General features: G+C 43.9%; 2 protein-coding genes and 1 long non-coding RNA gene across 4 annotated transcripts in view; 2 read left to right on the forward strand and 1 right to left on the reverse strand.

Moving 5' to 3' along the window:
* The first annotated feature begins 1788 nt into the window (after nucleotides 1-1788).
* LOC121916027 (nucleoplasmin-3-like) lies at nucleotides 1789-2387 on the forward strand. Its single transcript, XM_042440733.1, has one exon. It carries the CDS (start codon nucleotides 1796-1798, stop codon nucleotides 2291-2293), a length of 498 nt encoding a protein of 165 aa, XP_042296667.1. The 5' UTR covers nucleotides 1789-1795; the 3' UTR covers nucleotides 2294-2387.
* An 8022-nt stretch (nucleotides 2388-10409) lies between these two features.
* LOC121916092 lies at nucleotides 10410-17381 on the reverse strand. Its single transcript, XR_006100796.1, has 2 exons — nucleotides 17303-17381; nucleotides 10410-10914 (listed from the first exon to the last, which is right to left on the reverse strand). It is a non-coding gene; the product is annotated as an uncharacterized LOC121916092 (long non-coding RNA).
* Nucleotides 17382-17471: 90 nt separating this feature from the next.
* EPB41 (erythrocyte membrane protein band 4.1) overlaps nucleotides 17472-17830 on the forward strand; it is a 227269-nt gene continuing 226910 nt past the window's right edge. For both annotated transcript variants that reach the window (XM_042440148.1, XM_042440169.1), the window contains exon 1: nucleotides 17472-17565. The gene's annotated coding sequence lies outside the window, so the exon portion shown is untranslated. The remainder of the gene's footprint in view (nucleotides 17566-17830) is intronic.

Genomic DNA, 17830 nt, shown 5'->3' on the forward strand with positions numbered 1-17830 from the left:
TCCCCCTCCAAAAGATACAGCTTTTACCCCAATTCCAAATTACCTGCGCTAAAGAGCATTTGCCCCGAAATGGTTGTGGAAGCCTCAGATTCGCTTGTGGGAGATTCAAGGCGAATAGGAAATTCACATGCATAATTCGGTTCCTGATCCAGGGTAAAAGGTAGTCTGAATAGCCCCTATGATTCTTTCTTTAGACCTCTCATGGGGTGGAGGGGGAGAAGATATGCAGTAGCAAGGAGAAAGGGCAGCATGATCAGGAGACTGCAGGGATTAGTTGGAACATGAGTATCAGCAGGTGCCTAGCAATGCCAACTCCTGGTGTCCACCTTGTTGTTTTAGGTGGTAGTATAGCCCCTCATATAGTTCCTAATCATCTTGACTGGGTTCAGATCTTATTAGCTGGCAATTACAGAAGATGCACTGGAGTTCTGACTTGTGAAGCATGCTGTTCAGCACTAAAAATGGCTTCTGTAGAGATCTAGAACATAGACACCAATCCCTAGCCCCAGAACCTCCTTTCCCTCCTGCTTATGCCCTGAATAGTTCTTGGACAAATCCCCCTTCATAAGACATATAGGACATTAGGTGGTATTAGGGACATCACTGACCAGATAAATAAGTCAAGTAGTGAAAACAAGAAGATAAGGCCTGCTTGTTGTTGCTGTTTGTGCCTTCAGGTTGTTATCGACTTAACAGTGACCCTAAGGCAAACCTATCATGAGGTTTTCTTGGCAAGTTTCTTCAGAGGGGGTTTGCCTTTACCTTCCTCTGAGGCTGAGAGAATGTGATGTGCCCAGTGTCACCCATGTAGTGGGTTTACATGGCTGAGCCAGGTTGCACTCCTATCCAATGGGAGAGCAAGGCCCATTGAATTCTCTGGTCCTAATTCAGTGACGTGCATTCTAGTTGTGCAGCCATAGCCAATGGTTTGTTCCTGTTCCGCAACCTATTCATTTTTTTTCTGGCCCACAACTTGGAGCATCATCTGGTCAAGACCTGGACCTGGATCAAGCCCTTCTTTTCAGTTTCCACAAAACTTCTGACCTTGCACCCTCCCTGGGAATTGTGGGAAAATGAAAAGAGTAGCTACAGTGGACCAATCTGCCAGCCTTGTTCAGAGTGTGACTCTCCTGGAGCTGGGTTCAGAGATGGAAGAGGGTGTGTATCTGCCTTCAAGTCGCCTGTCAATTTATGGCAACCCCGTTAATTTAATAGGGCTTTTTATACAAGGAATACTCAAGAGGAGGTTTTGCCAGTTCATTTAAAATTCAACACAATTACTGTATATGCACGGTTACTGTTATTTTTTTAAACTCAGGTTAAGAGATCTCTGAACAACATCAAAATGGTGAAAAAACATTAAACTACAAATTCCATCATTTCTGAATAATGTATGTTGATTTGGGGAATTGACAGCCACTACTATCTGGAGGGCCACACATTCTGATCTGCTGACATGTAACTTCTCTGAGTGTCACTGCCTTAATTCAGCTCTTTAAAATGTGTGTGTGCCTGTCTGTCTTGTCAACTTACAACGACCCCATTAATTTCATAGGGTTTTCTTAGGCAAGGAAAACTCAGAAATGGGTTTGCTAGTTCCTTCCTCTGAAATACAGCTAAAAGCACCCTGGTTAGCTTCTAAGATCAGATGGGATATAGTGCCTCTAAGGTATGTTTTTGTTAGTAGTACTGTTGCTGCTGCATACCTTCAAATTGTTTCCAGTTTATGGCTATCACAAGGTGAACCTATCATGGGGTTTTCTTGGAAATATTTATTCAGCTTTTCGGTGCAGGCATGGCCGCTTTCCTGGAGCTGGAGAGCCTGGTTGGGGGAGAGAAGCCCTCCAGCTGCAGCAGCCTCTTCGCCTTCGGATGTGAGTTGAACAGCACTGCCTGTTCCTTCACTTTTCAAGTGAGCGAAGAAGATGACTCTGACCATTTCCTAATTCTGAGTACGGTTTGCCTGTCAGCAAATGCCAAGGATGAATGCAACACTGTGGAGCTTGTTGGGCACGACTATCAGAACAAGGAGATTGCTGTACCAGTGGCCAACTTGAAGTGGTCATGCCAGCCCATGGTGGCTTTGCAGAACTTTGAGCTCCAGCCCCCAGTGACATTCCGGCTGCACTCAGGATCAGGGCTTGTTCACCTTTCAGGACGGCATCAAATCTTTCACAGAAAGGATCTCTCAGAATTCAGCGATGAGGAAGAAATTAGCGAAGAAGATGAATCTATTGAAGAGGAGGAAGAATTCTCCCCTTTGAAGCCAGCCAAGAAGCAGCGGACATCATAGTTTGGAGGTGCTGCAAATTTTATCCTTCTTGAAACAAAGTTTTGCTGCTCTTCAGCTGAATTTCTTGAAATATTTGCGTGTGCATGTTTGGGTTTGTTGTTGTTGTTGTTGTTTGGTTTTTGCCTCTAACTTATGCTGGTTGTTTTGTGAGGAAGGCTGCACTTTGTGGAATCGCCAGAGAGATGTGCTCAGTTCAAGAACATACTTCCCTTCCCTTCTGGGAAAATTCATCTTCGCTGTGCCTATTAGTTTTTTTCTAGGCTATATGGAAGGGTGGCAAACATAAGCTGACTACTGCTGTTTATGTCTGCTAGGTTTTCTCCAGGAATTAAATATCAGTTTTCTTTATGCATTTTATATCCCTCTCTTTTTGGAAGGACACGTTTTTTCAGAAATGGATAGCACCCTGTGTCCATTTCTTAGAACATATGTCTCTGGAGTTTGTCTTATGCATCAGTTTGACTATACAAGATAGGGTCCCCCCCCACCCATCACTTCAGAATACTGGAGGATTTACTATACACACACATGCGTGAACACACACACATACTTTTTATTGTGTTACCCTGCATAATAAGGATGTTTAAAAATTAATGTCTAAAAAGCATCCTGAAAGTATGTGTAACTTCAGGTTGTGCCAATGAGAGAATGAAAATGACTTGAGTCATTATTAAGATTTGCTTTTTCCACTTGAGTCCCATTCTTTCATCGAAACGTTCTGTGTGCAAACCTGTCATAGACTAGAAATGTCTGTGTTTCATTTCTGATTGTAACCTTAGTTATTTTATATACTTTTAAAAAGATAACTTTTGGAATAAATCTATTTGTACTAAAAAAAAAAAGGAAATATTTATTCAGACTTTCTCTGAGGCTGAGAGAATGTGCCTTGCCAAAGGTCACCCAGTGGTTTTCCATGGCTGAAGGGGGATTCAAACCCTGGTTGCCTGGGTCCTAATCCAACACCCAAACTACTCCACCACACCAGCTCCTTCAAAATATGACAGTTTTGCAAAAGCAATGTACAGTTCCCAATGTTGCAAGAGTGCCATCTATTGGAAAGCTCAGATTCTGTGACTTGGCTCTGGTCTCATCTTGGAGCAGCTGCTCCGCATCCATCATCTGCTTTGGCATGCCCTCTGGCCCCTTTCTACCGGGGGCAGTTAATTATAAGAGGGGGGATTTGACTGCTTGGTTACCCAGCTTGAAAAGTGCACTGAGCTCATTGCAGAAGACAGACCTCTGGACCCCACAAACTGGGTCCAGGTGGCTGCACAGTCTTCCCATGGGCCTTGCCTATAAACAGCCAGCATATCACTTGATCCCAGGCTCTCACTGTCTTGGTGCGTGTGCTGCGCTGATGGGGCCCATCTTGGGTGTGCCAGCTTGGCCCCAGCTGCTTCTGAAGGGATAAGGGAGCCAGAGGCAGATTCTTGGTAATTGTGCGTGGACTTTGCAAAATGCACTATCCCCAGAAGGGATCTCTCTCTCTCTCTCTCTCTCTCTCTCTCCTGCCTACCAAAGAAAAACTGCTTATCAGGGGGACCCAGCTGCTTCTGGGGGAGGAAGATCCTACAGTCAGGTGACACCCCTCTCCCGCAACTCTTTTTTGTAACTTTTGGTAACTTTCTGGTTTTCCAGAAAATGTTCAAAGGATGGAGCTCTTGTCCAAACTTCAAAGTCTTAAGGCTGAGTGAAGCAGCCGCTTCAGGCTACAGTTTTGGGATGGCATGAATGGGTAGCAAATAATAATTTTATTTATTGGTACCCTGTATTATCTTTTTATGGCTAAAGAGGAGGTGCTTGTGGGATTTTTCTGCTTTAGATGCCAAAATTTGGCTGCCTCTGGGTACTATGCAATTTAGATGAGCGGGCACTGATTTCCTATACTCTAGGAAAAGCAGAGCTAAGAAAAGTTATTCTTTGAATGATTATTCCAAGAAACATGCTTACTGGCTACATTCCCAAGGTCTGACACATGTCTCATGGTCAAGGACCAAGAAACTACAACTGTCCATGGTTGATAGGAGCATTTATGAATGTTTCATATCCGTTTTCATGCAAAAAACGTACAGAATTGCTTTAACTGATCTATATTCTGAGCTGCACAAAATACAGAGCATGCCCTCCCCACATCACAAAGAAGCAACTTCTGAGACAAAATGAGGCTTGTGACCAGGTTTAACAGATGTCCTTGTTGCAAAGGAGGACAAGGCACTGCAAAATGTAAGACTTTTAAGAAAAATTGAGGATGTCATCAAATAAAAGCTAAAAACTCTCATATAAATATCAGTTCATGCTTCTTGCTCATACTCAAAATGGAATACATTTTGGAATTCCGCCTGGACAGAAGGTTGAAATGGAGGACATGTCCTGGAGAAGGAGGACCTCTGGTAACCATGATTGTGACTCTAACATTGACACTTTTCTTTTCCTGTATGATTTTGAACATCTTTGCCTGATAAAGAAGCCAGTGAAGCTTTGAAAGCTTGCATTATGCATTTTTGTGCTTTTGAGTTGGCCTAATAAAGACATCACTGCTTAGCGGACTTTGTTGTCTTTTGAGATCTTGGCTTTTGCTGTCTTTTGAGATTTTCTAGTAAATCTGCACATGGTGTGTATAATCACACACACACGCACACACCAGCATTCTGGTGCCCCATCTGTAGATATTTTCTTTCCACCTCTGGATATTTCTTCTGCTCTGTCTATTTTCAGATCTACAGACTAACATGCAATGACAGCATTCCAGGTAAGTGCAACCCACTGCTTTTTTTAGATGGTGTGGCCTTATTTAGTCCTCTAATGTTTGTCAATTAAGAAGGAGAAACATTCTAAGAATGCTTTCTCTGTTGAATTCAAAATACTTCCTTTTCCAAGAGCCTAGGCCCGGTTGTTCCTGTAGTTCCTAGGCTGCAAGATTCTGTGCTCCAAACTCTCCAGAAAGATTTTCTTAGGCAGGCTGTCCTCAGAGTGATTGCTCCTGAATAATAATAATTATTATTAGTGTTTATTTATATAGCACCATAGGTTTTGCACGGCACTTTACAGCATCATCAAAACAACACAAAACCTGCCTATGGCATAAATCTAAAATCACAGAAACTAAAACATAGTAAGTAGACAATGACTCCAAATATAGATGGAACATGCATTCCCCTTGCCCTGCTCTTTGAAAGCCAAAGTAGCAGACAAGAAATATGGTCAGCACAGTAGATCCTATATTTCATCCCCAACTTTGCAAGCTTAACTTGTAGCCTATGTGATGATAGCAGCAACAGCTGCAATCTGTGAACACTAGATTGCAGGGTGTGTAGAAACTGTCATTGTAATCTAAAGACTGCATCTGCACTGCAGAAATAATCCAGTCTGACACCACTTGAACTATGTGCTATGGAATTCTGGGAAGTGTAGTTGGTTATGGCACCAGAGCTCTCTGACAGACAAAGCTAAATGTCTCACATACGCTCCCCAGAATTCCATAGCATGGAGCCATGGCAGTTAAAGTAATCTCAAACTGGATTAATTCTCCAGTGCAGATGCAGCCAGAGCTTTCTTGTAGCACTGCTTGGAAGAACTGTAGAAATTTAAACTGTGTCCTCAGACCCAGCTTAGTGCTGATCAGAGCCAGAAACTTTCACTTCAGTTGGCCCCACTTGGGTGTTGGAACCATCTGTTGTGCTATGTTGATGTCTTTTACTATTTTTTTTAATATTTATTCCCCATATTTATACCTTCTGCAAGGAGTCCAAGTTGGCATACATGCCCCTCCTTCCATTTTTATCTTCAAAATATCCCAAGAGGGTGGCAACTGTGGCATGGGATCCATGACTGCAGCTTTTTGCTTTCTATAGTTAAAATGCAGAAAAATTACCTAGTGTTGCTGACACTGGGGTCAAGTAATGCCATGATGCAAAAGACATGAGACAATACCACACTACACTATTATAGTGCTATTATTCCACTTTAAACTGATATGGCTGCCTCCCATGGAATCCTGGGATTTGCAAGTTTTTTTGGGGGGGGGGCATTTAGAATTCTCAGCCAAAAAGCTCTTAGGCTGCAAACCCCAGAATACCGCAGGAGGCAGCCATAGCAGTTAAAATGGAGTAATAGCATTATAACGGTGTAGTGTGATGTTGTCCTTAGTTAAAAGGGCCTAAATATTAGAGTCTGAAAGTTTGCAGATCTACATCATGTTCATATTCAGAGGGTGCAGAGGTTAAATTGCTGGACTAGGGCTGCAGATCTCCACTCAGCCGTGCAGCTCAGTTGATCTGGAACCTCAGCCATGTGGTGTGTGCACATGGTCCATCTGCACTGCTGCCATTCTGTTGGCTTGAGTTGTGTTTGTTTTGGAATAAGCCATTTCTGTGCCCTGTCAGCAGAGTCCCTTGGTGCAGATCTGTGACTCAGCTGGCTGGAAAATGCATGGATGGAGCTGATAAATTAGAAGCAGCCTCAGTCAGCACCACAAAGCCAGCTTTGCTTTCACAAGCACAGTCTGCTAAATGAGTTGGGAAAGCTATGTGGCTTTGCCCCAAGAAAGCGGAGGTATTACAGGTTATGACTGGTCCTGCTTATGGAAAGGAACTGTAGCGCAGAGGTAAAGCACATGGTTTTTATGTGCAGAAGATCCCAGCTTCAATCTCTGCCACTTCCAGTTAGACAGATCAAGTAGCAGACATAGCCTGGAGAGCTGCAGCCAGACAGAGCAAAGACATTCATTGTGGGTTTTGTGTGATGTCGTGTGAAATCGTTTTGCGTAATTACATGATTTCCCCCGGATATTCATGGGATAAACTCCCAGTCTCTGTCATGTGATAAACTCCTATGCTTGGATGTAGCCTTTTCAGAATTTTATAATCTACAGGGTTATAGTACTATTGACATTGAAATATACTATAGTTATAACAACCATGGTTCTCACTGTGCAAGAAAAGATGATGGCACTGACTAACTAGTAAAACCAGTCTGTCGACCAGACTTTTAGTACCTCATAAAAAAGGAGCAATAAAGAGAAAATAAACATACAGGCAAACTTTCTTCTTAAACAACTGAAAGCCTCCACTTTGGGCTGGAAAGAGTCCCTTCCACCATCTGATCTGCAAGGACCAATGCACTTGGAGGCTGTAGCAAAGAGGAACAAGAATGGCTGAAATACAGTGAGCCCTTGGTATCTGCTGGGATTTGGTTCAAGGAGCCCCCATGGATACCAAGGTTCATGGATGCTCAAGTCCCATGAAATACATGCTGCCCCTTATATAAAATGGCAAAATCAAGATTTGCTTTTTGGAAATGATATTTTTTGAAATATTTTCAAGTCATGTATGGTTGAATCTATGGATAAAGAATCTGTGGATACAGACGGTCAAGTTTACCATTTCTCTCCTACCCACATTTTAAGTTCATAGAAGAGCAATGTAACTTGTAAATGGGAACACGACTGCAGCTTTAGCAGGTTTTTTGTTTTGCCTTTCTCTAATTCCCATTCGTAGTCTCCATTTTCTGGTTCATTGGTGTTGATTTCTTTGGCATCTTGGTTGTGGTGTTTTGGGAGTGGATTGCAATATATTCACATATTTCCCCTGCTTGAGTGGGAGTTGTAGTTGTAAGGAGCTTGTCCTGACGGTGAATGAATAGCTTCAGAGCAAAGCCCCAACAGCAATGAATGCCATCATGTAATAGCACTTCAGTAGAGTGTCTGGGTTTGTTCCTTTGTGCCTGGAGAAATGTCTTGGAATACTAGTACCTTATAAAGGAGTGGTTGTTTCTCACCTAGAGCATTTAGAAATCGTGCCTCACCAGTGTCTCTTACAAACTGAATTATAACATCACAGGCTGTATCTTTTTCCTTCAGATAATGTTGTTTCTGTTTGTCATAAGCACGCTCAATATCTTGCTCTCCTATGCAAAGGCTTGGCAAGATGTCTGATAACCAGCCCATAAGAAAGTGAGCTAGATTACCTTGGGGGTGTTCCCACTCGCTTATACACCGGTTTACAAATCGAATCCAAGATGTATCGTTCCCACTCAATCCCAAATTAACTCTAGAACAGTTCTAGATTAACCCACAATCGTTCACACTGTGATTTGAATCTGATTCGAATCGTAACATTTAACCCGGATTAGAAGCCTATAAACCGTGTAAAAAAATACTAGAGTCTACCCTAGTTATTAATAATAAATAATAATAATAATAGGTTTTATTTATATACCGCCCAATCACTGGGAATCTGAGCGGTTTACAAAGGGGGATAACAGACAGTTCCCTGCCCACAGGCTTACAATCTAAAGAGGGAGGAGCCTCCTTCTTCAGACTAGCCCCTGATGGTACTGGGCAGCCTTCTCTTCCCTCAGAGGCCGAAAGATGACAGTTAGGGAGGGAGAGCCTCCTTCTTCAGGCTAGCCCCTGATGGAACTGGGCCAGCCTCTCTCTCCTCAGGCCGAAAGATGACAGTTAGGGAGGGAGGAGCCTCTTTCTTCAGCTAGCTCCTGATGGTACTGGGCCAGCCTTCTCTCTCCCTCAGAGGCCGAAAGATGACAGTTAGGGAGGGAGGAGCCTCCTTCTTCAGGCTAGCCCCTGATGGAACTGGGCCAGCCTTCTCTCTCCCTCAGAGGCCGAAAGATGACAGTTAGGGAGGGAGGTGCCTCCTTCTTCAGACTAGCCCCTGATGGTACTGGGCCAGCCTTCTCTCTCCCTCAGAGGCCGAAAGATGACAGTTAGGGAGGGAGGAGCCTCTTTCTTCAGGCTAGCTCCTGATGGTACTGGGCCAGCCTTCTCTCTCCCTCAGAGGCTGAAAGATGACAGTTAGGGAGGGAGGAGCCTCCTTCTTCAGGCTAGCCCCTGATGGAACTGGGCCAGCCTACTCTCTCCCTCAGAGGCCGAAAGATGACAGTTAGGGAGGGAGGAGCCTCCTTCTTCAGGCTAGCCCCTGATGGTACTGATCTGAGATAGGAATTGCTGTACAGTATTTAAATGGGAACGTTTTGGCATCTGATTCAGGTTCCACAGGATGGGAGGAGCAGCGCTCAAGGGGCTGGCTTGGGCGTGTCACCCTCTTTAGTATCTTTCTGCATTGCCGGCACCATTTTCTTCCATTCACATAATAGCCTTTCCTCCTGTGGATTGCAACCTCCCCTCTGCTCCTCATTCATAGACTGATGTGTGAGGAGAGCCATTGAACACCATTTTTAACTATTCTTTCTTTTTCACCTCTGTCTGAGCACCAGATGGGCTTTGGAGGACAGCCCAGAGATCAATGGGTCAGGCAAAGCGAATTTGGGGACCCGAGGCTCTTTCCAGATGAACTGTGGGATGGGTTTTGCAGGACATATCCCCGCTTCATGGCTCTCCAGACAGCCCTGGGAGCAATCTTCCCCAAAGATTAACTCCCCATGGGTCAGACAAAGCGAATTTGGGGAATCGAGGCTCTTTCCAGAGAAACTATGGGATGGGTTTTGCAGGACATCCCTGCTTCATTGCTCCCAAGGCAGCCCAGAGAGCAGTCTTCCCCAAAGATTCTTTCCCCAATGAAGCCCTCTGCCTTCTCCTCCTTTATCTGATTTGGCGAAAACACAGGCCATATAGATAGATAGATAGGTAGGTAGGTAGGTGTGTGTGTGTGTGTGTCTGTGTGTATTTATACACACACATGCATATATATATATTATGGGAATTATGGGAACTGTTGTGTTTGTGAGACATTTAGCCTCCGCTGCCAGAGAGTGCTGGTGCCATAAAAAACTACCATTCCCAGGATTCCCTAGCACTGAGTTATGGCAGTTAATATGGGGAGACACAGAAGAGGACGAATAAGCGCTTCCTCATTGGCTCTTTAAAAAAACAACTGCGAAATTTAAAACGAATTAAAAACGGTCAGGTAGTGGGAACGCAGGTACAGGCTACATCGGTGTATGTTACTCCAAATTAATGTGACGTCATGATGACGTCGCTTTGATTGACAGCCGAAACAAGTGAATGTGAACAAAAAAGTAACAAAGCCGGTTTAAATATACACTGATTCATCCTTGAATGGGAATGAAACAGGGTCAATTACAGCGAATTAAAATAAAATGTTACATAAATGGGAACGATACAAATAAAGCGATTTGAAAAGCGGGATAACACTCGCTTTATTTTGAATCACTTTAAAATGAACCACTGTATTTAAATTCATTTTAAAACGCAAGTGGGAACGCCCCCTTTGTTTTTCATCTTCCAGCAGTGGGCGAAGGCAGACATTGAAGGTGCTGGCTGTGATTCCCTAAGCTTGATATTTTCCCTTCCAGTGTGTTGGAGAGCTTTTCCAAACTGTTGATTTTGCTTTCATGAGCTCGGCTACACTCCAGGGACTCGTTTGTTGATGTTTCAAGGCTTGCTATTTTCTCTGCAAGGGATGTGAGTTTTAAGTTTAAATGTATTATGGCTTCAGAGAGTGCTGCCACTAGGTCTTGCTGAAACTCAGACTGTGTTTGCAAGAGCAGGCTTTTCAAGATTTCATTAAGGCTCCATGCTGCTCGGTGGATTCTTGTCCTTTCCTTCATGGTTTTACTTTGCCTTGGTGCCATTCCATGTCATTTCTTCCTCCCAATGGCAGTAGCCTGGAAGAGAACAGCAGTCCCTGTGGCAGAAAGAAAGTTGTGTTAAATCTCTCTCTAAAGGACCTGCAGCATTCTTTTTCATTATTCAGCCCCCAGTCAGTAATAGGATCACAGATCATTATAGACTTTTTCACACAGAGGAATGTTTCACTGCCCCGAAAGAAGAAGAAGAAGAAAGGGGGGGGGAGGGGAATCTGAAAATGCAAGAAATTATGTAGTAGCTTATTACATGTACAAATGAACACAGCACCCTTCCTAAAGAAAAAGCAGTGTGAATACGAATGAAATCATCACATGAGTATGTACCCATCAGCTTCTTGATTTCAGATTACTGTGTTTGCGCATGCACAGGGAGGACAGGATCCCATGGCCAACAGTAATCCCATGACCAAACTGGAGATGCATTTTATACTAACACAAAGGCGAATTAACTGTGAATTTGCAGTGGAAAAGGATTTATAAATTTGATATTTTTCTGAATTCAGCTATTCCTGGGATGTCTCACGATTGCTTTTGGATTGCCTTCCATTTGTGTGTGACATTGTTTGAAAATCTTTTGCGAAATTGCATGAAATACCTTGGATGACCCCGGATTAACCTTTGGTTAACCTTCCAATTTTCTCCGTGTGATAAAGTCCTATGTCTCTTTGTTGTTGTGTGCCTTCAAGTCATTTCTGATTTATGGCAACCTTAAGGTGGACCTATCATGGGGTCTATTTTATTATTATTGCGCTGTAAATTTACACAGCGCTGTACATACAACCTTTTAGTTAGACGGTTCCCTGCCCGCAGGCTTACAATCTAAAAAGACACGACACAAAAGGAGAAGGGAGAGGTGGTGGGGAAGGGGATCAGGTCCAGCAGTTCTTCTCTACCTCCAAGGCCTGGACCAAGGCAGATGAAATGGAGGAAGGGCTTGGGTTCTTAATGGATGGTCAAAAGGAGAAGGGAATGACGGTAGGGAAGGGGGAAAGTCCAGCTCATCTGCTCTCTCACATAGGCCTCTCTCCCCCTCAAGATGGTGGTTGGAAGGAGGGATCAATATTTGGCAATATTTGTTCAAAAGAGGTTTGCCATTGCCTTTACCCAAGGCTGAGAGAGTGTGGCTTGCCCAAGGTCACCCAGTGAGTTTCATGACCGAGTAAGGAATCGAACCCGAGTCAAAGTGTTTTTAATAGGTTCTTTAATAATGTATTCTAAATGATTTAATACATTGACTCTCAATATTAGGAGACAAGCATTATATTTAAATTAATAAAATAACAATGACAGATATGTGCAGAGGGGGCAGGTACATGAGCCAGAGGGGAATGTGGACATTTCCCAGGAGGACTCTGAACTTGTGGCCTTTACAAAGAAAGCCTCTCTTATACAGTATAGTTGGTCAAATACAATATGCCAGTCCTTCTTCCCACTGGATCTGGGGACATATATAAATAAAGCATAATAATAAGAACAATAACAACAACAACATCACTAAGGGGGTACAGGCCGAACCAGACGACAACCCAAGTGGGGTGACACCACAAACTGCCTTTGGGATGAAACGGACTGTGGCTTTCACCTGTGTCCCTTTAAAATGCTGAAGAGATGTTATGGGTGAGGTGAGGCTGAATGGGAGGAGAAAGGAGAGGCCCCAAGTTTTTTTTAAATTACATTTTAATTTTTAAAAAAAAACCCTAAAAATTAAAAAAAAAATTATAATTGTTTTTATTTGTTTTGTAACAACAATACAAAACAAACAATTAATACATAAATAACAAATAGCCTTGGAGGACTATATGTAAACTTGCATTATGACTTGCATAATAGCTGTCTTTTGTGGGGTAATAACAGTAACAAAATTCTAAAGACATAACTCAGATTCTCTGGTTGATGAAGTTGGGATCAAAATATCTTTCCATATAATAGGAAGTGTTGTTTGTGCTGGCACTGGAGCAAAATCCACACTGCGGAAATAATCCGGCTTGGCACTGCTTTAACTGCCGTGGCTCAGTGCTGTGGAATTCTGGGAAGTGTAGTTTATTTTGGCACTGGAGCAAAATCCACATTGCAGTAATAATCTGGTTTGGCACTGCTTTAACTGCGGTGGCTGAGTGCTACAGAATTCTGGAAAGTGTAGTTTGTTCTGGCACCAAAACTACACTTCCCAAAATTCCATAGCACTGAACCCTGGCAGTTAAAAAGGTGCCAAAACGGATTATTTCTGCAGTGCGGACGTGCGGCTACTGTATCCGTGGGTTTTCTTGACAAAGTTTGTTAAGAGGAGCCTTGATCCTGTGGGAGAGGTGCATTTATAAGAAGAGTTCTTCTCCCATTCCTTTCCTTCTTTTCTTTTTTTAAAATCTATTGTTAACGTTTGTAAAACATATGTTGAAAAACATATTTACAGAATTCTAAATGATTGCAACTCAAACAATAATACTAAGTTAAAAATACTGACCTGGCGTATCATCCAATTACACACTTATATGAAATTCAAAACTTCCCGTAGATTCTCATTCGATGGAAACGATAAAAAGTGTGACCATTGAAACCTCACCCAAACTCACCCTACAATTTAATTTGAGCCCTGTTCTCCCAGAAATCCTAGTCCCAACATTCAACATTGGGCATGGGGAGATATAGCGTTAACAGGCTGACTAATATGTCTAAGGGAAGACGGGATCGATGCTTAATATCTATCCCATCTTCCAGTCACCCTGTTAGCCCGAGAGAACCGAGGATCGCCCCAAACATACCACAGACCCTTGCCTTGCTCCTATGTAATGCTAGGTCAGTGAAAAATAAATCCCATATTTTATACGATCTACTAGATGAGAAGAATCCTGACCTAGCTTGTATCACTGAGACCTGGCTGGGGGAGGATAGTTGTGTGACCTGGGCTAAAACTCCCAGCCGGATACGTAGTAAAGGAGCAGGTTAGGGAAAGGGGGAGGTGTGGCCTTAGTCCACAAAAGTCACATTACCTTGACCAGAAATCCGGTTCCGAAACTGAGATACATTGAGGGTATTTACCTGACCCTAAAGGCCAAGGACAGTCTGGGGATTCTGTTGGTCTACCGTCCACCCTGTAGCCTAACAAACTCCCTGGCCAAGCTGACACAGCTGGTCTCGGAGCTGGTGTTGGAGTCCCCTAGGCTCCTTGTCCTGGGGGACTTCAACATCCCCTTCGAGGCAGGCTCATCAGATCTGACAGATGCAGCTCGGCAGTTCATGGACTCCATGACAGTCATGGGCCTGTCCCAATTGGTCTTGGGTCCTACACATTGTGCCGGTAATACGCGTGATGTGGTCTTCAGTACGGACCGAGAATATCCGTGGGTGGAAGTTAACGATATCTCCCCCCTGTCATGGACGGATCATTTTCTGGTCGAGCTAGGATTAAGGGCCAGACTGCAAAAACCCCTCGGGGGTGGAGGGCCCATTAGAATGGCCCGCCCTCAACGGCTGATGGAACCCAAAAGGTTCCAAGAAGCCTTGGAGGGAGTTATGTTTGGGAACGATGGCGACCCTGTCGAAACCCTGGTTAATAACTGGAACAACAATCTTACTGGGGTTATTGACAGCATCGCTCCCGAGCATCCTTACCAGCCCGCTCCTAACAAAAGGCCCTGGTATACAGAAGATGTACGCCAGATAAAGCGGGCTGCGCAACGACTGGAGCACTACTGGCGGAAACATCAGCGCATATCCGACAAGACACTCCATGAGAACATGTTATGTTCCTATGGAGTGGCAGTCGATGCAGCTAGGAATTCTTTCTGTGCTGCTCGGATTCCATCGGCAGAATCTCGTCCAGCAGAGCTGTTCAGGGTAGTCAGGGAATTAACTCAATCTCCCGACACCCTGAACTCTTTATTAGAGCCAACTAATGCCTGCTGTGATGATTTTAATAATTTTTTTGCCGATAAAATCTCTCGGATAAGGGCTGATCTCGATGCCAGTCTTTCATCAGAACCACAACAAGAGGTGTCCAGTGCCTCTGGTAACAAGGTTATTCTGGATCGCTTTGAGTTTGTGAATACTGAGGATGTGGACAAGCTCCTTGGGTGTGTAAGAAAGACGACTTGCCCTCTTGACCCTTGCCCATCCTGGCTGACCGTTCAGGGAGGGGATGTAATAACAACTTCTTTACTTCGTATAATTAACTCATCCCTTTGGGAGGGTTTAGTTCCATCAGCCTTAAAACAGGCCATAGTGAAACCTGTTCTGAAGAAACCCTCTCTTGATCCCCTACAAATGAGTAATTACAGACCGGTCTCTTTATTACCTTTTTTGGGCAAGGTGATTGAGAGGGCAGTCGCCTTCCAACTCCAAGCTGTCTTGGATGAAACTGATTATCTGGACCCATTTCAAACTGGCTTCAGGGCGGGGTTCGGAGTTGAGACGGCCATGGTCGCCTTAGTCGATGATCTCCGTCTGAGTATCGACAGGGGAAGTGTGACCCTGTTGGTGCTCTTGGACATCTCAGCAGCCTTCGGTACCATAGACCATGGTATCCTTCTGGAACGCCTGAGAGAGTTAGGTATCGGTGGCACTGCGCTCCAGTGGCTCCAGTCCTACCTCTCGGGAAGGTTCCAGATGGTGAGGCTGGGGGACTGTTGCTCTTGTAAAAGAGAGCTAACATCTGGTGTCCCTCAGGGCGCCATCCTGTCCCCCATGCTGTTTAATATTTACATGAAGCCGCTGGGAGAGATCATCCGGAGACATGGAGCATGGTGTTATCAGTACGCTGATGACACCCAGATCTATCTCTCTATGTCCCCGACTGATTCAGTGATTAAGAATGGCATCTCTCCTCTGGATTCCTGCCTGGAGTCAGTAATGGGCTGGATGAGGGAAAACAAACTCAAGCTGAATCCAGAGAAAACAGAGGTACTCATGATAGGCTCCCCAGATCCAGACAGAGGAATTTGTCACCCGGTCCTGGATGGGGTCACACTTCCCCTAAAGGACAAAGTTCACTGCTTGGGAATACTCCTGGACTCATCCCTACAGTTATCATCCCAGGTAGATGCAATGGCTAGGAGTGCTTGGTACCAGCTTCGGCTGATACGCCAGCTGCGCCTCTGTCTGGACCGAAAGGACCTTGGAACAGTAGTACATGCACTGGTAACCTCTCGCTTGGATTTCTGTAATGCGCTCTACATGGAACTAACTTTGTACCAGGTTTGGAAGCTTCAATTGGTTCAAAACGCTGCAGCCAGATTGGTCACTGGGACTTCTAGGTCGGACCACATAACACCTATACTAAAATCTCTTCACTGGCTGCCGATTAGCTTCCGGGCTCAATACAAAGTGTTGGTTATTACCTTTAAAGCCCTACATGGCTTGGGCCCGAGTTACTTGAGGGAGTGCCTCTCCCTACATAATCCGCCCCGCACTCTCAGAACAGGCAAATACCAACTGGAATATCCTAAGGTGAGACTGTCTGCAACTCACCAACGAGCATTCACATCTATTGCTCCTACACATTGGAATAAACTCCCTGAAGAGATTTGTCTCAGTCCTTCCCTTGATGTTTTCAAGAAAATGTTGAAAACTCATTTGTTCCGTTTAGCATACCCTCCTGATCCATCATAGAGAATGTATCCTCCTGTCCCCTATCCTGTAATATGAAATGTATTAGGATGTTTAAGTGTGATTTCAAGATTTTAACTGCTTTTATATGATGTTTTAACCTAATGTACTTCTGATTGTATTTTATATTGTAAATCCTGTGCTGTATAGTTGCTTTGAATTTGTAAACTGCTTTGATCCCAGGAAAAGCGGTATAGAAATAAAGATTTATTATTATTATTATTAAAGCCTCACACCGCATTGAGAAAGTAATAATAATAATAATAATAATAATAAACTTTTATGTATATCCCGCCAACTCCAATTAGGACCAAGATGGCTTACATAGTCAAAACATAGTAAAATAACAATAAATAAATAAATAAACTGTCAAAACATAGTAAAATAACAATATACAATAGTCCCAAGTTCTACCCTATTCTAACAATTACAATGCTGTGTAAATCTACAGCACTATATAAATAAAGTATAATAGTAATAATAGTGTCCTTAAAATAACAATTAAATCACTGTTATATTAAAAATTCATACTAAAATGATTAATTACAACAAAAATAAAAAACAAATCAACGGGAAGATGGGTTTAGTGGGAAAATCAATAGTCTACGTACTACAAACTTCGGAACACCACAAATTAAACCGCTCACATTTTAGATGCAATATTTTTAAACAAATTTGAAAATTGATTCAACAACAACAACAACAGAAAGCACACCTTTTCCTGAGAAACCCAACATCTATTGAACAGAAGTGAAAGAAAAAATTGAACAAGTTAATCAACACTCTAAAAGAAGAGGAGAGCCCCTAGCAGAGACCCCTGCTCACCTCTCATGCCCTTTGATGACGTCACAGCTCCCCCTGCTCCCCCTTCAGTCCCTGGGAGGCTGTCCCAGGAGGAAGTGACTGGCTGGGGAGAGAGCCAATCAGCGCAGCGGGTGGCTAATGAAGAGGGCGTGGCCACCCGTGACGTCAGAAGAGGCTGGCCTTGGGAAGCCGGCTGGCTGCAGGTGGGAGAGGGCTCTTGGGGGAGAGCAAGGAGGAAGCTTCCACCTCAAGGGCCAGGAGGGGCATTTCCTTGGGGGAAAAAGGTGAGCAGGGAAGGGGTGAGCGGGGGGAAGAAGCCAATTAGAGGCTATTTACAAGGGGGCAGTTCTGGGAAAGGGAAGGGGCTAAGTACCCCTTAAATAGGGATGGGAATTGGGTGGGGACCGAGTCTGAGGAGTTTTTGGTTTCCCTCCAAATGAGGGGGAAAGGAGAAGGCGTCTGTGAGGAGGAGAGTGGGACCCTTCTCCTCTCTTTTCCCCTCCAGAAAAGAAAAAGAAGGAAAAGAGAGGAGAGGGGTCCCCCTCCCCT

Source organism: Sceloporus undulatus, chromosome 9 (assembly GCF_019175285.1).
Source record: "Sceloporus undulatus isolate JIND9_A2432 ecotype Alabama chromosome 9, SceUnd_v1.1, whole genome shotgun sequence".
Classification (NCBI taxonomy): Eukaryota; Metazoa; Chordata; class Lepidosauria; order Squamata; family Phrynosomatidae; genus Sceloporus; species Sceloporus undulatus.